Genomic DNA, 13,962 nt, shown 5'->3' on the forward strand with positions numbered 1-13,962 from the left:
TGGCATGCATCAACTTCTGTTTACTCCAGTTTACACCAGCAAGGCTCCCTGTACTGCAAACAGTCATGTTCATTGCATCCACTCCAAGGAAATCATTAGGCCATTGCTCTGAAGTCTTGCAATTATGTATGGATCTGAAGCTGCAGAATTAAGTATATTCTTGTGTTTAAAATTTTTGACTTATTTATGTAAATCTGATGCTTTTAGTAGGGGGAGCGCTATCTAATGAGATTTTAGCCCACTTTACATTAAAAACATTGTTCTTGTACAAGATTTTGTTAAATGAAGGGAGGAGGAACTTGGGCATCCTGCAGCAGTAGTAGTATTTTCCTAATTTCTAGCAAATCCCTTATTCTCTAGAAACCGGGCTGATACTGACATATAAGGAAGACATACAGGAAGAATTAGTGAAAATATTTGGAGGAAAATAGCAATTTTGTGCCCAATCTTACATTAATGAGGTTAAAAAAATGTTAAGATTGGAACAAGAAAAATATTCTTCATCTGTAAAATTTATATTGTTTCAGAGTGTAAATCTGTCAACAAAGCAACTATTTCAGTCTAGAATTTTTGCTTTAATATAAGGACCTCTTACTGTAACTGAACTAAAGATTTTATCTTAGTCTTCAGATTGCTGCAAATAGCTTGAATTTCTTGTAGCAAACCAGTAGAAATAAACCTTGTAGAGGAGGTAGCTCCCATTGTGGCCAGATATGCCTTAAAACTGGTTCATTGTGAATTGTAACACTTCTAACAAGAATAAGAAGGCTTTCTTCTTATTTTTTTAATTACAGAGAGGCATGTCAGATATGACAGTGTCTTAGATTCTGATTGTATCTTGTTGCTAATTTGAGTGATTTGTACTAAAAATGAATGTGCAAGAATTTAGTAACTGAATTGCTTTTTTAATACTCTAACACACATACTTGTTTCATTTTTGAAAAACGTAGAATTTTAATATATCTATTCTAGCTTGCATGTGGCAGTATTTAGTTATTCCCAGTTTCTGAATCCCAGTTGTGGTTTTTGTTCTGTTTTAGGAGACAAAGCACTGTCTAACTGTCAACCTTACTACTCTCCGTGTTTGGTGTTATGCCTGTAGTAAGGAAGTATTCCTGGACAGAAAATTAGGATCTCACTCTCCACTACCAAGTACAAGACTGTCTCACCAAGCACAAGAAAACAGTGTGCAGGTATTTTTTAACCCAATGGAGCAAAGGCAGCTCTAGCTTTGCAGTAAATACTGTGTTTTCTCTTAAGTGAGAGACTGACTTTTCCTCCATTCTTGTGGCTAAACTTTCTGTTAATTCTTCCATTTTCATAAAACTTTTTTGGCTTTACTGGCAACAGTAGTGTTCACTTTGATCTTTTTTTCCTTAGGTAAGTGTTGTCTTGGAAAAAGTTACACTGCAATTTCTTAAGTACAGCTGTTTGGAATAAGCCTTGTAGCTGAAAAAAGAAGTCTTATTTCTTTATTGCATGTGTAATGTCATTACACAAACATGACAGGTAACTTTGTTACCTGTCACAAGTAGAAGTACAGTATTTCTAAATGTGTTCTGCTTGAGACATAGAGCAGTAGAAGAGAGATCATCATGCACAGGTTGAACAGAAAGATGAGCAGTTTTTCAGTCTATGTAATAAAGAAATATATTTAATTCAAAGTTTAGTATTTAATATTAATGTAATCTGATCATTTTTTTCATAAACTGCCAGCAACTCAATTGGAATATCACCACTGGAATTCAAAAGAATTCTGTTGTCTAAAAATTTTTGTTACTTGATATAAAGCTGAGTTCAGACTTCTGAATTTCTGTTCTATTGTATTTAACCTTCTTTAGTCTTCCAGGGAAACAGGTATAATATACAGAAAAATCAATGGAACTTAAAACATCTGTAAAGCATTTTGTTCAGGGTTTTTATTTATGTGCTCACAAAAAGAGCCTGTCATTCAATAAATACATGCCAGTCTATAGTTTGTTTCTATTTGTACATTTTTCTTTCAGGAGTTTTTCTTCCTTAACTGCAGTGAGCCATCTGGTGGCACATCAAAAACACCTACACTAGCTTATGTGATGACTCCTGCCTTAGCTCTTCTTGCTGGCTGCTTTGTAATCCAGGAAGAAATGCTGTCCCTGGCTTTGTTTTGTTTCTTCAGCTGTTGTTATAAAAATCATGCAGCATCTGATAACGAAAACATGGAGGGGTTCTTAGTAAACTTTCTCAGGGTACCCATGAAATCCTGGTGTTCTCATTTCCTGTGCAGTGAGATTTCAAAATACATTCACGTAATTTTCCAGTTCTAGATTTGTTGGTAAAATTACACATAAGCTTAATTAAGTGGAAAAGTGATGAATTAAAGTAAATATTCTTTTCCTCCTTTTAAGGATTTTAAAATACCCAGTAATCCCACACTGAAGATTCCATTAGCAGCTGTATTTGATGACTTAGATGTAGAAGTGGAAGAAGATGAACTGAAGACCAGAGGTAATAAAAGCAAAACCTGGTGCATTATTTTTGTGCTCCAACTCAGGTGTTTATTTTTAGTTTTTGCCTTTCTTGCAGCAGTCTTTCTTATCATCAGAGCAGAGGCTGTTTCCAAAGCATGTTGGAGTAATGTTCAGTGCAGTTGGTATTGTAGCCACTCTGGTTCAAGTAGGTTTTTTTAAAATCTGAAAGATTCCTGATTTAAATACTTTCCTGCATTTTGAATAATCCTTTTCTGAGCCTGTAGTATCCTAGTGTGGGGTTTTGGTTATTTTTCTTCATGACATAATTGATTTCATGCACTGGCGAACTTTCTCCTATCAAAGATTACCCCACCCTAATACTAAGTCTAGTGTAAAGATGAAAATTAGAGCGATGAAATCCTAAATAGTGAAGCTAATCCCAAACAGTGAAGCTTTAATCTTTCATTTCATAAGAGAACATAATAATTACTATTTCTTAAAAGCCTCTAATTATTATTGATCATTCTAAAAACTATGTGTGTATTTGATGGTAAAGAAAATATTGCTAAGTACCATTTTGTTCAGAAAAATATGACTAGCAGATTGTTGAGCTGTTATTTTTGAGATACCATTGCATATGTCAAGGCAGTTTGTTTTCCATCAGTGATGAGAGAAAAGTTATTCTAATTTATGCATGTGCCAGTTTTGGCTGGGCAAGAGTTAGTTATCTTCACAGTAGCTGCTATGGAGCTGTGTTTTTGGATTTGTGCTGGAAACAGGTTGATAATGTAGAGATGTTTGTTATTGCTTAGCAGGGCTTACACACAGTCAACCTTTTCTGTTTCTCACATGACCCACCAGGGAGTGGTTTGAGGGTGCACAAGAAGTTGGGAGGAAACACAACTGGGGCAGCTGACCCAAGTGATCAGCGGGATAATCCATAATGTGGCATCCTGGGAGAGGAAAAAGGAAGATTGGGACTTTCAGAGTTAGGGTGTTTGTCTTCCCAAATAACAGTTATTCGTGCTAGAGCCCTGCTTTCCTGGAGATGGCAGAACACCTCCCTGTCTGGGGGAAGTGGTGAATGAATGCCTTGTTTTGCTTTGCTTGTGCAAACAGCTTTTGCTTCACCTATTAAATTGTCTTTATCTCAGCCCATGAGTTTTCTCACTTCTACAATTCCCTGCCCATCCCACCATTAGGGAGTGAGTGAGTAGCTCTGGGATGTTGAGTTGCTGGCTGGAGTTAAACCACAGCAATGGGTCTCATTTCTCCTTCACTCAGCTACTCCCAGCTTTCCCTCTCCTAAGTCTGCTGGCATTGGTCAGAAAACCTGCCTTGTCCCTTCTGTTGTCTGGCACAGTCTTACAAGATGTGACACCACCCCACTAATTTGCCATCTGCCCTTACATCATTACACCATGTGTTCTATTCCTAGTTAGTTTCTGCAAAGACTGTGTCTATTTGTATATTTTTATCTCTTCTTGTATTATTCATATTTTGGGGAATGTAGCTTACATTGCAATAATATACAATTAGAATTGCATTAAAGTTCCTAGTAATGATGATGTGACAGTTAAGACACTTATTCAAACTGAAAGGAAGAAACTTCTTTAGCTTTGTTTTAGCTTTGCTCCTAAAATTTCTTTTGAAATGCTTTTGATGAAGCAAACATTAGAATATATTTTCACAAGAAAAGAAGTCTGTTTGAAAACTTTCCTTGCAATACTACAGGCTGGAAAAATGCAGTGAGAGTATCTTCCTGAAATATGTGCTGCTTCCAAAAAAACTGAAATAACATCAAAATCCTCTAACTGCTCTTGCTTTCCAGTTTCAGTAAGAATGATTGTTCTCTTTGTAGCAGAGTTTGGAATGCATGTCCAGATACAGGAAGCAGGACTGTCTTTCCATTGAGACAGATAGAAGGACATTTTTAACTTAATTTTAAAGTCCTGTCTATTAGAAATTGTAACTGAAGTAACCCAAGTGGTTTTCAGATGTAGAAAGATTTTATCAGTAACTTTTATTTTTCTGCCATAGACCAAAACTACCAGGAGAGTTCCTGTACTTCAAGAATTGCACAGTCATCAGTACTGATTGCTGAATTTTTGTCAAGATTTTTAAATTTTTGGGTCTTATTGATTCTTTGCTTAGAAATGTTACTGTTGCCTCATACAAAGTCAATTTTATTTTTATATATTACGTCATTAATGTAATACTTAAGTAGCCATGAATAGCATAATTCATAATTATGGAAAGAATATATGTCAATTCTAACTTTCATGTGTGTGGAAAAGGTATGTGTGATTACCTGTAAAGAAAGTAAAGTGTGGGTTAGAAAATAAACTATATGGGGAAGTCTAAATGGAGCAATCTGTTAAGAAAAATAAAGGTATATAATAGGAATAGAAAAGAACTAATTGCAGGACTAACTAGCCTGGGATAATCACACTGAGTGTGTTTTGAATATTGAGTGTAATCTGATTTAGTGTGAATTTGGGACAGAAGAGTGAAATCTTTGAGAAACTTTTGGTAATGTGATCAGTTAGAAATGTAGCATAGTAACAGTTAACTGAACAGGTAAGTAATTAAGCTGAAGTAAAATTTCAGTGTAGATAAACTCATTTTAAATTAAAATCCACAGGTGCCATAAACCATGAAAAGTTAGTAAGGTGAAATACAATCCACTTGTCTGAAGTGTTCTTTAGTCAATTGAGATCAGAATGCTTAATTACTACTTCTAGTTAAATTGTTTTTTGTTTAGGAGTCCTATGTTTCTTTTAGCTGCAATTCTGCATTATAATTGGCATCCCAAGTGTTCTGTGAGTATTTTGATTAGTATATATTTTCTAGGAATTATTGGATTAACAGACTTGTATTTATTCTGTTTTCCAGGTCTAACAGGATTAAAAAATATTGGAAACACTTGTTACATGAATGCAGCTTTACAAGCTCTTTCCAACTGGTAAGGAAAACTATAGTTAATGCAATTTTATATTTGCATGTGCATGCTTATTTTTCCAGATGGACTTAAGGGGTTTGGAGAGATGCATTGCCATGGAAGAGGACATATAGCTGAATCTCAGTCTTGTATACTGCAATTTATTATGGTATATGGGCCACTCAGCTGTTTCCCTGTTTCATTTTAATGCCTCCTAAATAAGAATATATGCAGTTTTAGAAATTAGGAAGAAGATCTGAAAAAAGCTACTGGATTTGTGGATTTTTCCTTTGATACAGAAAAAGCAAAGGAAATGCACAAGAATAAACTCTTAATTGAAGAAAATAGTTATAAGGATCAGAATTTGGTTGTTAGAAACAACATATCTGGAGCATTCTGTGCTAAGTCATGGTAGGAAGGATGGAGTGTAAAATCCCATGTCATCCATGGGAATTCTAGACAGGTTCGTGAAGGAGAAATCTACAGAAGTGGAAGAGATAGGGACAGTATCCCAGCTGGAGAGCTTCCTGCAGCAGGAGTGGCAGGTCCTGAGCAGGTGTCACACGGGGTTACTGTGAGCCACAGGCCAAGAGCGGGCAGGGCTAAGGGCCTCGTTGAGGCTCTCTGATGACAGAGAGGAGAACTGAGGCAGGTCTCTCCAGAAGATAAAGAAGTGGACAAAGCACCATGAGGAAAATATTCTGCTGAGAAATGCCAAATTTTGGAAGTATGCTGGGATGTTGCCTTTCTTGGAGAGAAATGGGTCCAACATATATGCGGGTTGTGACTTCAGAAAGGAGGTTGAAAAGAGAGGAGAGAGTATGTGAGTTGGCAACACTGCATACTGTATAGTGTAAGTAAACACTGCATGAAATAATCATTTAAGTAGAAATTATTTGCCTACACACATCTTGTGGCACTGTTAGATTCTAGAGAAAAGATTTGTTTGGGATGGTGTTTATGGACTAGGCTTGTGGTGAGGGTTGCTGGAATAGTACATGTGTACTTCAGTGACAGCTTGTAGGAATTGCCTTAAATTTGATTCCCATTAGACAATTCTGGTGCTTTGAGAAATGTCAGAGCACGTTTGAGGAGCAGCATGGCTGTACTGCTGAAGTTGTCCTGCCAGGAAATGTTTGGTCGCAGCGTTTAAGAACGTAGGAAGTGGAATTGTTTGGTTATAGAACAGCATTACTCTTATGATATAATCCTGTATGAAATGCAGATTTCCTCTTGTATTTTAACAACCTGAAAAAATTACTGTTTTCTTCTTTTTATTCAGCCCACCTTTGACGCACTTTTTTCTTGACTGCGGGGGCTTAGCCCGAACAGATAAGAAACCTGCAATTTGTAAAAGTTACCTCAAGCTGATGACAGAACTCTGGCACAAAAGCAGGTATTAAATAATTTTGGTGATGAAATGATAATAAATAGATTCCAGAGTCGTGAGGGATGCATTAATCTGTCCAGGTTTCTAATTTTTATTTCATGTGTCCACAAAATTCCTCCTTAAAAAAGATTAGGAAGGAAAGACTGACTTTCAGGACTCAAGCACTCCTTATAACCTGTTCTTTTTCATATATAGCAAAGATAGGACAAGAAATAGATTATGTGACAGGCATTAAGTTCTTAAAAAGACTTATATTTGCCAGAAATACATCTAAAATATTTAGCTCCTTTATCCTCTCTGTGTCCTTCATTCCGTATCAATGTTTTATCAATTTCTATTATTTCCTTATGTGGAATTTTTGTAATATCTAGCTAAGAAAATACTTCAAAATATAAAAACAAAGGTAAAGAAACAGTAGTGCACAGAGCCAAGAGTAAGTCTGATTTGTCATCTGATTGTCTGACAAGAAATGTGCCATAAAAGGCCTGATGCAGTCACTGTTTCACTTGGGTGACAGGGTTTTAAAAATCATGTAGTTAATTCAATGCCAATATTATGTTTTGTTAAGATTAATATTATTGGTGTTCAGTTGCAGGTAATGGTATGATCCCAGTAAAGATAAAAAAATCCATTTAAAAGCTTTCTTTTTCAGTGTTTATATATTTAAAACTTTTTTTTAGGCCTGGATCTGTTGTTCCTACGGGTTTATTTCAAGGAATTAAAACTGTTAATCCAATGTTTCGAGGCTACTCTCAACAGGTAAAACTTTCTGATGTCTTTTAAATCTGCCTAAGCCATAAAATTATCTCTTAATTAGAAATCTAATGCTTAAGATGCCTTACTTCCTATATTTGCTTAAAGCAAATGCAACGTAAACTTTAGTTAATATGACTTGAATGTAGATAACTTGAAATGGAATAATCAATAGTTAAGTCATGTTTTATATTTATTTATATAAAATTCTCAAAAGGCCTTCAATATTGAATAACTCCTTTTCTTTCAGGAAAATTTAAGTAATAACATTTGAACTTCTTTGTGTGAAATAATGCTGCTAATGTTTGAGCAGTCCCAGAAAACAAACTAAAGGTGTTAAAAAAAAAAAAAACAAACCAACAGATTTTTAATATATTTGTCTATGAATTATGTTAAAAAAATATCCAGAATGCAGTTTCCATTTAGTGTCTTGGAAAAAGCCCCCCACCATTTGTTATGGGAGCCACAGGGTGGTAGCTTGATCAACAGGCAGGGATTATTATATAGCAAAGGCATTCTTCAGCTGCTGCTTCATACAATATCTTGGTGCATTCATACAGTGTGGAGCACTTCATTAAAAGCTTTAGAACTAGGTGAAAAATTTAAACCTTGTAATTAGAAAACCTTACTAGTATCTTCTGGGAATCTGCATTTATTAAAAAGAATTTTGCTGTTTCCATTATGTTTCATATTTGTGGAGCGAAGGATTAGGACACTTGTTTTAATGTTCAACTGCTGCATGTAGCTGTAAAGTCAGTCTTTAAATACTAAGCTTAATGTTCTGTAATCTCCTCATGAATTTCTAAAGTGCCACCTAGTTTTCTGAAATAGCAGAAATGCAGCCTTGATAACCAAAAAGAAACTGTATGGAAACTTAATTCTTGCAGCTTTGAACACTGATGAAAACATCTTTTTCCATGCAGAGCAACACTTAATGGGATCCTTTTTAGGTTAGGCCTGGATCATAGCTCAGTTGAATGTTCAGCAGGTTTCATGGCAACAGTTAAAACACAGCAGGGCTTTCATAGCCAGCACTCTCCTAGTGCAAGTTGGGCAGCCAGGTCCAATCTTGAGGGAGAAAATGGCATTGATCAATGAAGAATGTTTATCTCTTAATCGGTGTCTTGATGTTTTTGTTAATTCTGGTTTTTTGTGAAAGGATTGCCAGCAAGTAGGCATACTGGGTTTTTTTTTTCATTACCCAAATCCAACTCAGTTCTGTAAGTTGCAATTTTTAAGAAAATAAATGTTTTGTAGTCAGCAGCTTTGACCTCAATAAGTAATTGCTATGATAGATAGGAATGTTGAGCAGCAAAAATTACTATTATGAACAACCAGAATACAAAAAGGAAAACAGAAGGAAATAAAAGCAGTAGTAGTTGCCAACAAGAGGCTTTTGCTTTCTCGCATACCTGCTTTATTGGATACTTTCTATTGCCAAGGACCAGGCTGCACTGACTGATGAAATTTGGTGGCTTTTAGGATGTTTCCAAACACAAATCAGACTTGTAGTATTACAGCTCTTTGTGGGAACACATTTGGGAAATCTTGTTGAGGCTTTAGAAGAAGAATTGTGGTATTGGTGGCAGTGTGATGCATTGGAAAGACAGGCTAAGTAACATCATAGTAATTTTACTTCATACCCAGTGAAAGCAAGGCTCTGGTTGATTTTCTGGATAAGGTTTATAAAAACCTTCTCTAAAATATTCCATTACAAGCAGAGCTGGGGTCTGATTACATTGCTGGTGCTTGTTTGAGTTACGTTTATTGTTCCAGAGAGCTATGGCAGCATTTTTGCTGGTGTTGTTAAAGTAAATTATTTTGGGAAATGGAGTGTTTTGGAAGAAACTTGTATGATAAGATAACTTGTGACATGCAAGAAATGTATGCAGGAAACATACATGGTCTGGAAATGAAAGTGGTTTTCAACATTAGACCTGGGACAGAGGAACTTTCTTTATTCTTCGTTAACAGCCGGCTTTCATTTTAGTTCTGTATCTTTTCTGATGTGAATATCTTCCAGATAAAATAGAGTAATACAGTAAAACTTGTTTAAAATTCTAGGACGCACAAGAATTTTTGCGTTGTCTAATGGATTTGCTTCATGAGGAACTTAAAGAACCAGTTGTAGAACTGGAAGATACCCAGCCTATGATTGTTGAAGAGAGTATGGAAGAAGATAAGAGCCAGTCAGACTTAAGCTTTCAGCCCTGTGAATCCTGTGGTAACTGTGATAAAACAGAAAATGACACAATTTTCAAACCTGTCTTAGAGGATCCTGCAGAAACAACCATGTTAATTCAGGATGATGATAACAACTCAGTCACATCCAAAGACTGGCAGAAAGAAAAAATATCAAGCAACAAACTTAAACGAGCAAATTCTATGGAAGACTTGGAAAAAGACACAAACACTACTTCAGAGACCACTGAATTTTTAAATAACCAAGGAACTGTCAAAGTACAGATACACAGCAGATTCTCAGGTAATGCATTGCTAAAGTGCAATTGAAATAGTCAAAATCTTAGCCAGAATATCTGTGAGAGTAGAAGTGAGTTGTAGAATATAGTAGAGGTATAGGTCAAATAGAGTGAGTGGTTTTACTTGTAAACCATGTCCCTACTTAGTTAATGTGTTCAGTTTAGGTTTTCTGAATTTGATTTTAATTCCCGTGGCCAGCTTAACTGTTTGTAAGGTTTCAGATATCCAGAAGAGTGGCTTTTTTGTTTTGTTCTTAACTTAAAAGGAACTGAAATGGTGCTACATGCCTAAATGTCCAGTGGCCTGACAGTGTGGTGAAGTAAGTTGCATGACCACTGTATCTGTTCATTCTGCAGTAATTTTTTTCACAGAATTTGTGCAAATCTGAATTGCAGAATACCTCAGTGATGTTCACATGAATGACGTATCTGCAGCCCAAACACCATCGTCAGTTGAAGGGATAAACACACGCTTATCAAACAGCCCTCCAAAATCATTCCCGTCATGCTCTTCACTGGCACAAGTCCACAAAAAAGGTAGAGGCTCTTTATTTTCTCCTTCCTGGTACTGAATTACTCCATATTATAGTTCTCGTTGTGTTTCTTATGTCTTGTGTAACAGACATAAATGTTATTCCTAAGGGGGTTTTAGCCCTGTTTCTGGTGGGGAGAAGGGAGTGTTATATAAGCTGAACATGCAAGATTATTCCCTGTATTTCTATAATCTTCTGGTTCATTTGAAGCATGAATAGTATTTGCCTCTATTTTAGGAAGGCAGAATATTATTTTTAGACTATTTTCTCAATTGCACCAGTTTGGAGAGAAGTTAGTACCCCCAAAGGTAATGCTCTCCAGAGAATAAGCTCATTGGTTCTTCAGCAGAAGTTCAGTAAATCACCATTTTAGTCAATTAAGGTTTAAGGAGTGATGTGTAATTGTACTATAGATAAACCTGTAAATGCTGGCTGCTTCATGGTTATTAATGTCCCTGCAGTGCTGAGTATTTCTTTTGGCACTGCAGCAGGATGCATTTATGAGCATCTGGAATATTTATACTCTTCCTCCCTTTACACATAAGACAGTGCTGCTTTAGGGCATGAGGAACAATATATAATTTTTTTCCCCTGATTTGTCTAACAGTAGATTACTTTAAGCAAAGCTTGTCTTTCAGAGCATGCTTTTAAGGCATTGCACCAAACGCAATCCAAAAACTAATGCAACTTTAATATTGTGATTCTGCTTCATTCAATAGCCTGTCTAGATAAGTTCTGAACATTCCTGTTATCTTTTTAATGCTTTAGCATTGGTGTTGCATGACAGTGATTTAATGGACTTAAATCATTGACCTCCTTGGTTCGTTTGTTTAGCAGCTTTGATGCTGCATCTGTGCTACTGTCTCCAGTTTTGGCTTCATCATTACAGGAGGGTTTTACACAACCTGAAATGAGTCTGTCAGAAGAGGTGCTTGGTCACTGGTGCTTGCCCAGGAAAGGTTGAGAGACCTGGGGTTTTTTAATAAGTGGCTGTTATGCTGGACTCCAGTTGTACCTTTAGTCTGCTTCAATGCTCTGTCATCAGTGTTGTGATACAGTAACCTAGTGATGCTGCTCTTCAGCCCAGCATGGTTGAATTCTCAAGAAGATCCAATCAAATTAAGTGTCAAATAAAATGTTCCTTTTTATACCTTGAGGGATTCCTACCAAGATAAATCCATCATGTAGCAATAGGCTGTAGACTTCAAGACTGGCAGTTTGAATTTTACTTACAGAGGCAAATGTTTCTCGTGGTTGTCCCCAGCTGCTTGAGGAATCCACGTGAATTGCCTGTAATGTTAGTAATGTGATCTTGTAATTCCTAAGAAATATTTAGTAAATAGAAAACAGGGCTTGGCTCATAATTTAACTCTGAACATGAGACTTCTGTTACACAAAGCTGAAGTGTAATCAGAATCCACTGTACTTTGTCTTACTGCAGCATTTTACTTTTGTCATTTTATAGTTTCAACAGTATCGTCACCAAAAAGGAAGAAGCGCAAGAAGTACAGGAGTGTTATCTCTGATATATTTGATGGGACTATAATAAGTTCAGTCCAGTGCTTGACCTGTGATCGGGTAAGAAGAGAAAGTTCTGGCCTTTGATATGTTCTTTTCTTACTGCATTATGAATACAGTAATACAGCATCCTGCTGTTCTCTGGTAACTATATTCTTTTGTGGCAGATTTCCTCAGAAGGTTGAGTTGTTTCATACTTGTTCTCACAAATTAGAGAGAGAATAGTGGCTACTACCAGCACTTGGTGTTTAGAATAGCTTGTATTCATTGAGCTGAATATTTACTCAGAGCTGAAAAAAAAACATTTTGAGAATTGGTTTACAGCAAGGGTGAAGAAAGATGCTTGCTCTTCAACTTCATTTAGGTCACATTAGTTTTTAATAATGCTCTAAATATCCTAATGCATTCATGCGACTGTCCTAAGATCTCAGGTACCTAATGTTTCAAAGAAAAGATAAGACAGTGATCTAATACAGCACTGTAACTGTCTTATCAGATTGAGACTAACAAAATTAAGTCTTTCAAAAAATCCAAGTAAAGACACTAGCTTTTGCAATGATATGAGTTGCTTTCTGAAGTTGTCCTCGGGGTAATCTGGTGAACAAGTTCAAAAAACAAACAAAAATTTCTAAAATGTGTTTAATGTTTGACTCTGTGACCACTAAATGAAGCACAGGACCAAGAAAATGCGGAGATGGGTCTCCCTTGCAGCGAGTCCACTTACATCAGGTCAATATAATGTCAGAGTAAAATACTGTGGAAACAATGGACTGAAGCTTTCTGAAACTATTTTGTGTAACACAGCCTGAGGCAAAAATCATCATGCTCTGTCTGACTGATATGAAGAAAAATTATAATGACCTAAAAAAAATGTTTCAGTGGTAACAATGTACAAGTTCATTCTAAATTTTTTTGTTACTCTTTTTAAGCAAATGAATTCTTATTAATGTACTTTTTTATAATTAATTTCCTACTTAGTGGAATTTTCAGTTATGCAGTGACTTGGTAGTTACTAGTGAACTTTACGGAATTCAGTTTAATTACCATTTCTCTTCAAGCCTAACTCCACTGTGTTTCATTTATTTCCTTCCTTAGCTGTCTGTAACCCTGGAGACCTTTCAGGATCTGTCCTTGCCTATTCCAGGTAAGGAAGATCTTGCTAAACTCCATTCTGCAAGTCATCAGACATCTCTAGTCAAGGCAGGGTCATGTGGAGAAGCATATGCCCCGCAGGGATGGATAGCCTTTTTTATGGAATACTTCAAAAGGTAAATAATACTTACCTTGTTTGATTCAATTATCTATTTTGAAATTCTAGTTTCTGCTCTTCTGGCAGAACATTTGTTGGTTTTCTTTCTTTTCTGTCAATGATGTTTCAGGTTTGTTGTCTCATGTGTTCCTAGCTGGTTTTGGGGTCCAGTTGTAACCTTACAAGATTGTCTTGCTGCCTTTTTCGCCAGAGATGAGCTCAAGGGTAAGAGGTTAATTACCTGAACATGTTTCTTCTGTGTTTTTTTTTTCCTCCTGTCACAATGAGATGATTAATATCTTCTTAGCTTAATGCAGTTAAGCAGAGGCCACCTGTTAAGGTGTAATACAGTCAGTCCTTGTTCTTTTGGGATCATGCATTTCAGAAAGGTAAGCTTCTCATTCAACTGAGTATTTGAGATAAATGCCTATGAAAGCTGCTTTAGAAATGTCAAGTCAGTCTGAATTTGGTTTAGTGAAATTGTATCAACTGAAGTCTCATAAAAATTTCAAACCCACTGTATTAATATTCATTCTCATAACCTCAATTTGGACACAAATTATTTCCCTTTTAAATTATATAGCCTTGTCTCTTCAGATGATACTGTACTGCTTCATAGTTGAAGGCATAAGACCTAAGAACCTCTCT

The 13,962-nt window shown here is 36.1% G+C and overlaps 1 protein-coding gene across 4 annotated transcripts in view; it reads left to right on the forward strand.

Annotated features, from left to right (window-relative positions):
• USP33 (ubiquitin specific peptidase 33) overlaps positions 1 to 13,962 on the forward strand; it is a 37,976-nt gene that overhangs the window by 10,496 nt on the left and 13,518 nt on the right. For 2 of the 4 annotated variants that reach the window (XM_053985013.1, XM_053985014.1), the window contains exons 5-14: positions 1,041 to 1,193; positions 2,388 to 2,487; positions 5,346 to 5,415; positions 6,674 to 6,787; positions 7,462 to 7,540; positions 9,599 to 10,019; positions 10,411 to 10,551; positions 12,013 to 12,125; positions 13,161 to 13,333; positions 13,445 to 13,539. In XM_053985013.1, coding sequence (XP_053840988.1) covers positions 1,041 to 1,193; positions 2,388 to 2,487; positions 5,346 to 5,415; positions 6,674 to 6,787; positions 7,462 to 7,540; positions 9,599 to 10,019; positions 10,411 to 10,551; positions 12,013 to 12,125; positions 13,161 to 13,333; positions 13,445 to 13,539 — 1,459 coding nt within the window. The remainder of the gene's footprint in view (positions 1 to 1,040; positions 1,194 to 2,387; positions 2,488 to 5,345; positions 5,416 to 6,673; positions 6,788 to 7,461; positions 7,541 to 9,598; positions 10,020 to 10,410; positions 10,552 to 12,012; positions 12,126 to 13,160; positions 13,334 to 13,444; positions 13,540 to 13,962) is intronic. The other 2 variants (XM_053985015.1, XM_053985016.1) reach the window with 2 other exon arrangements.

Source organism: Vidua macroura, chromosome 9, assembly GCF_024509145.1.
Source record: "Vidua macroura isolate BioBank_ID:100142 chromosome 9, ASM2450914v1, whole genome shotgun sequence".
NCBI lineage: Eukaryota > Metazoa > Chordata > Aves > Passeriformes > Viduidae > Vidua > Vidua macroura.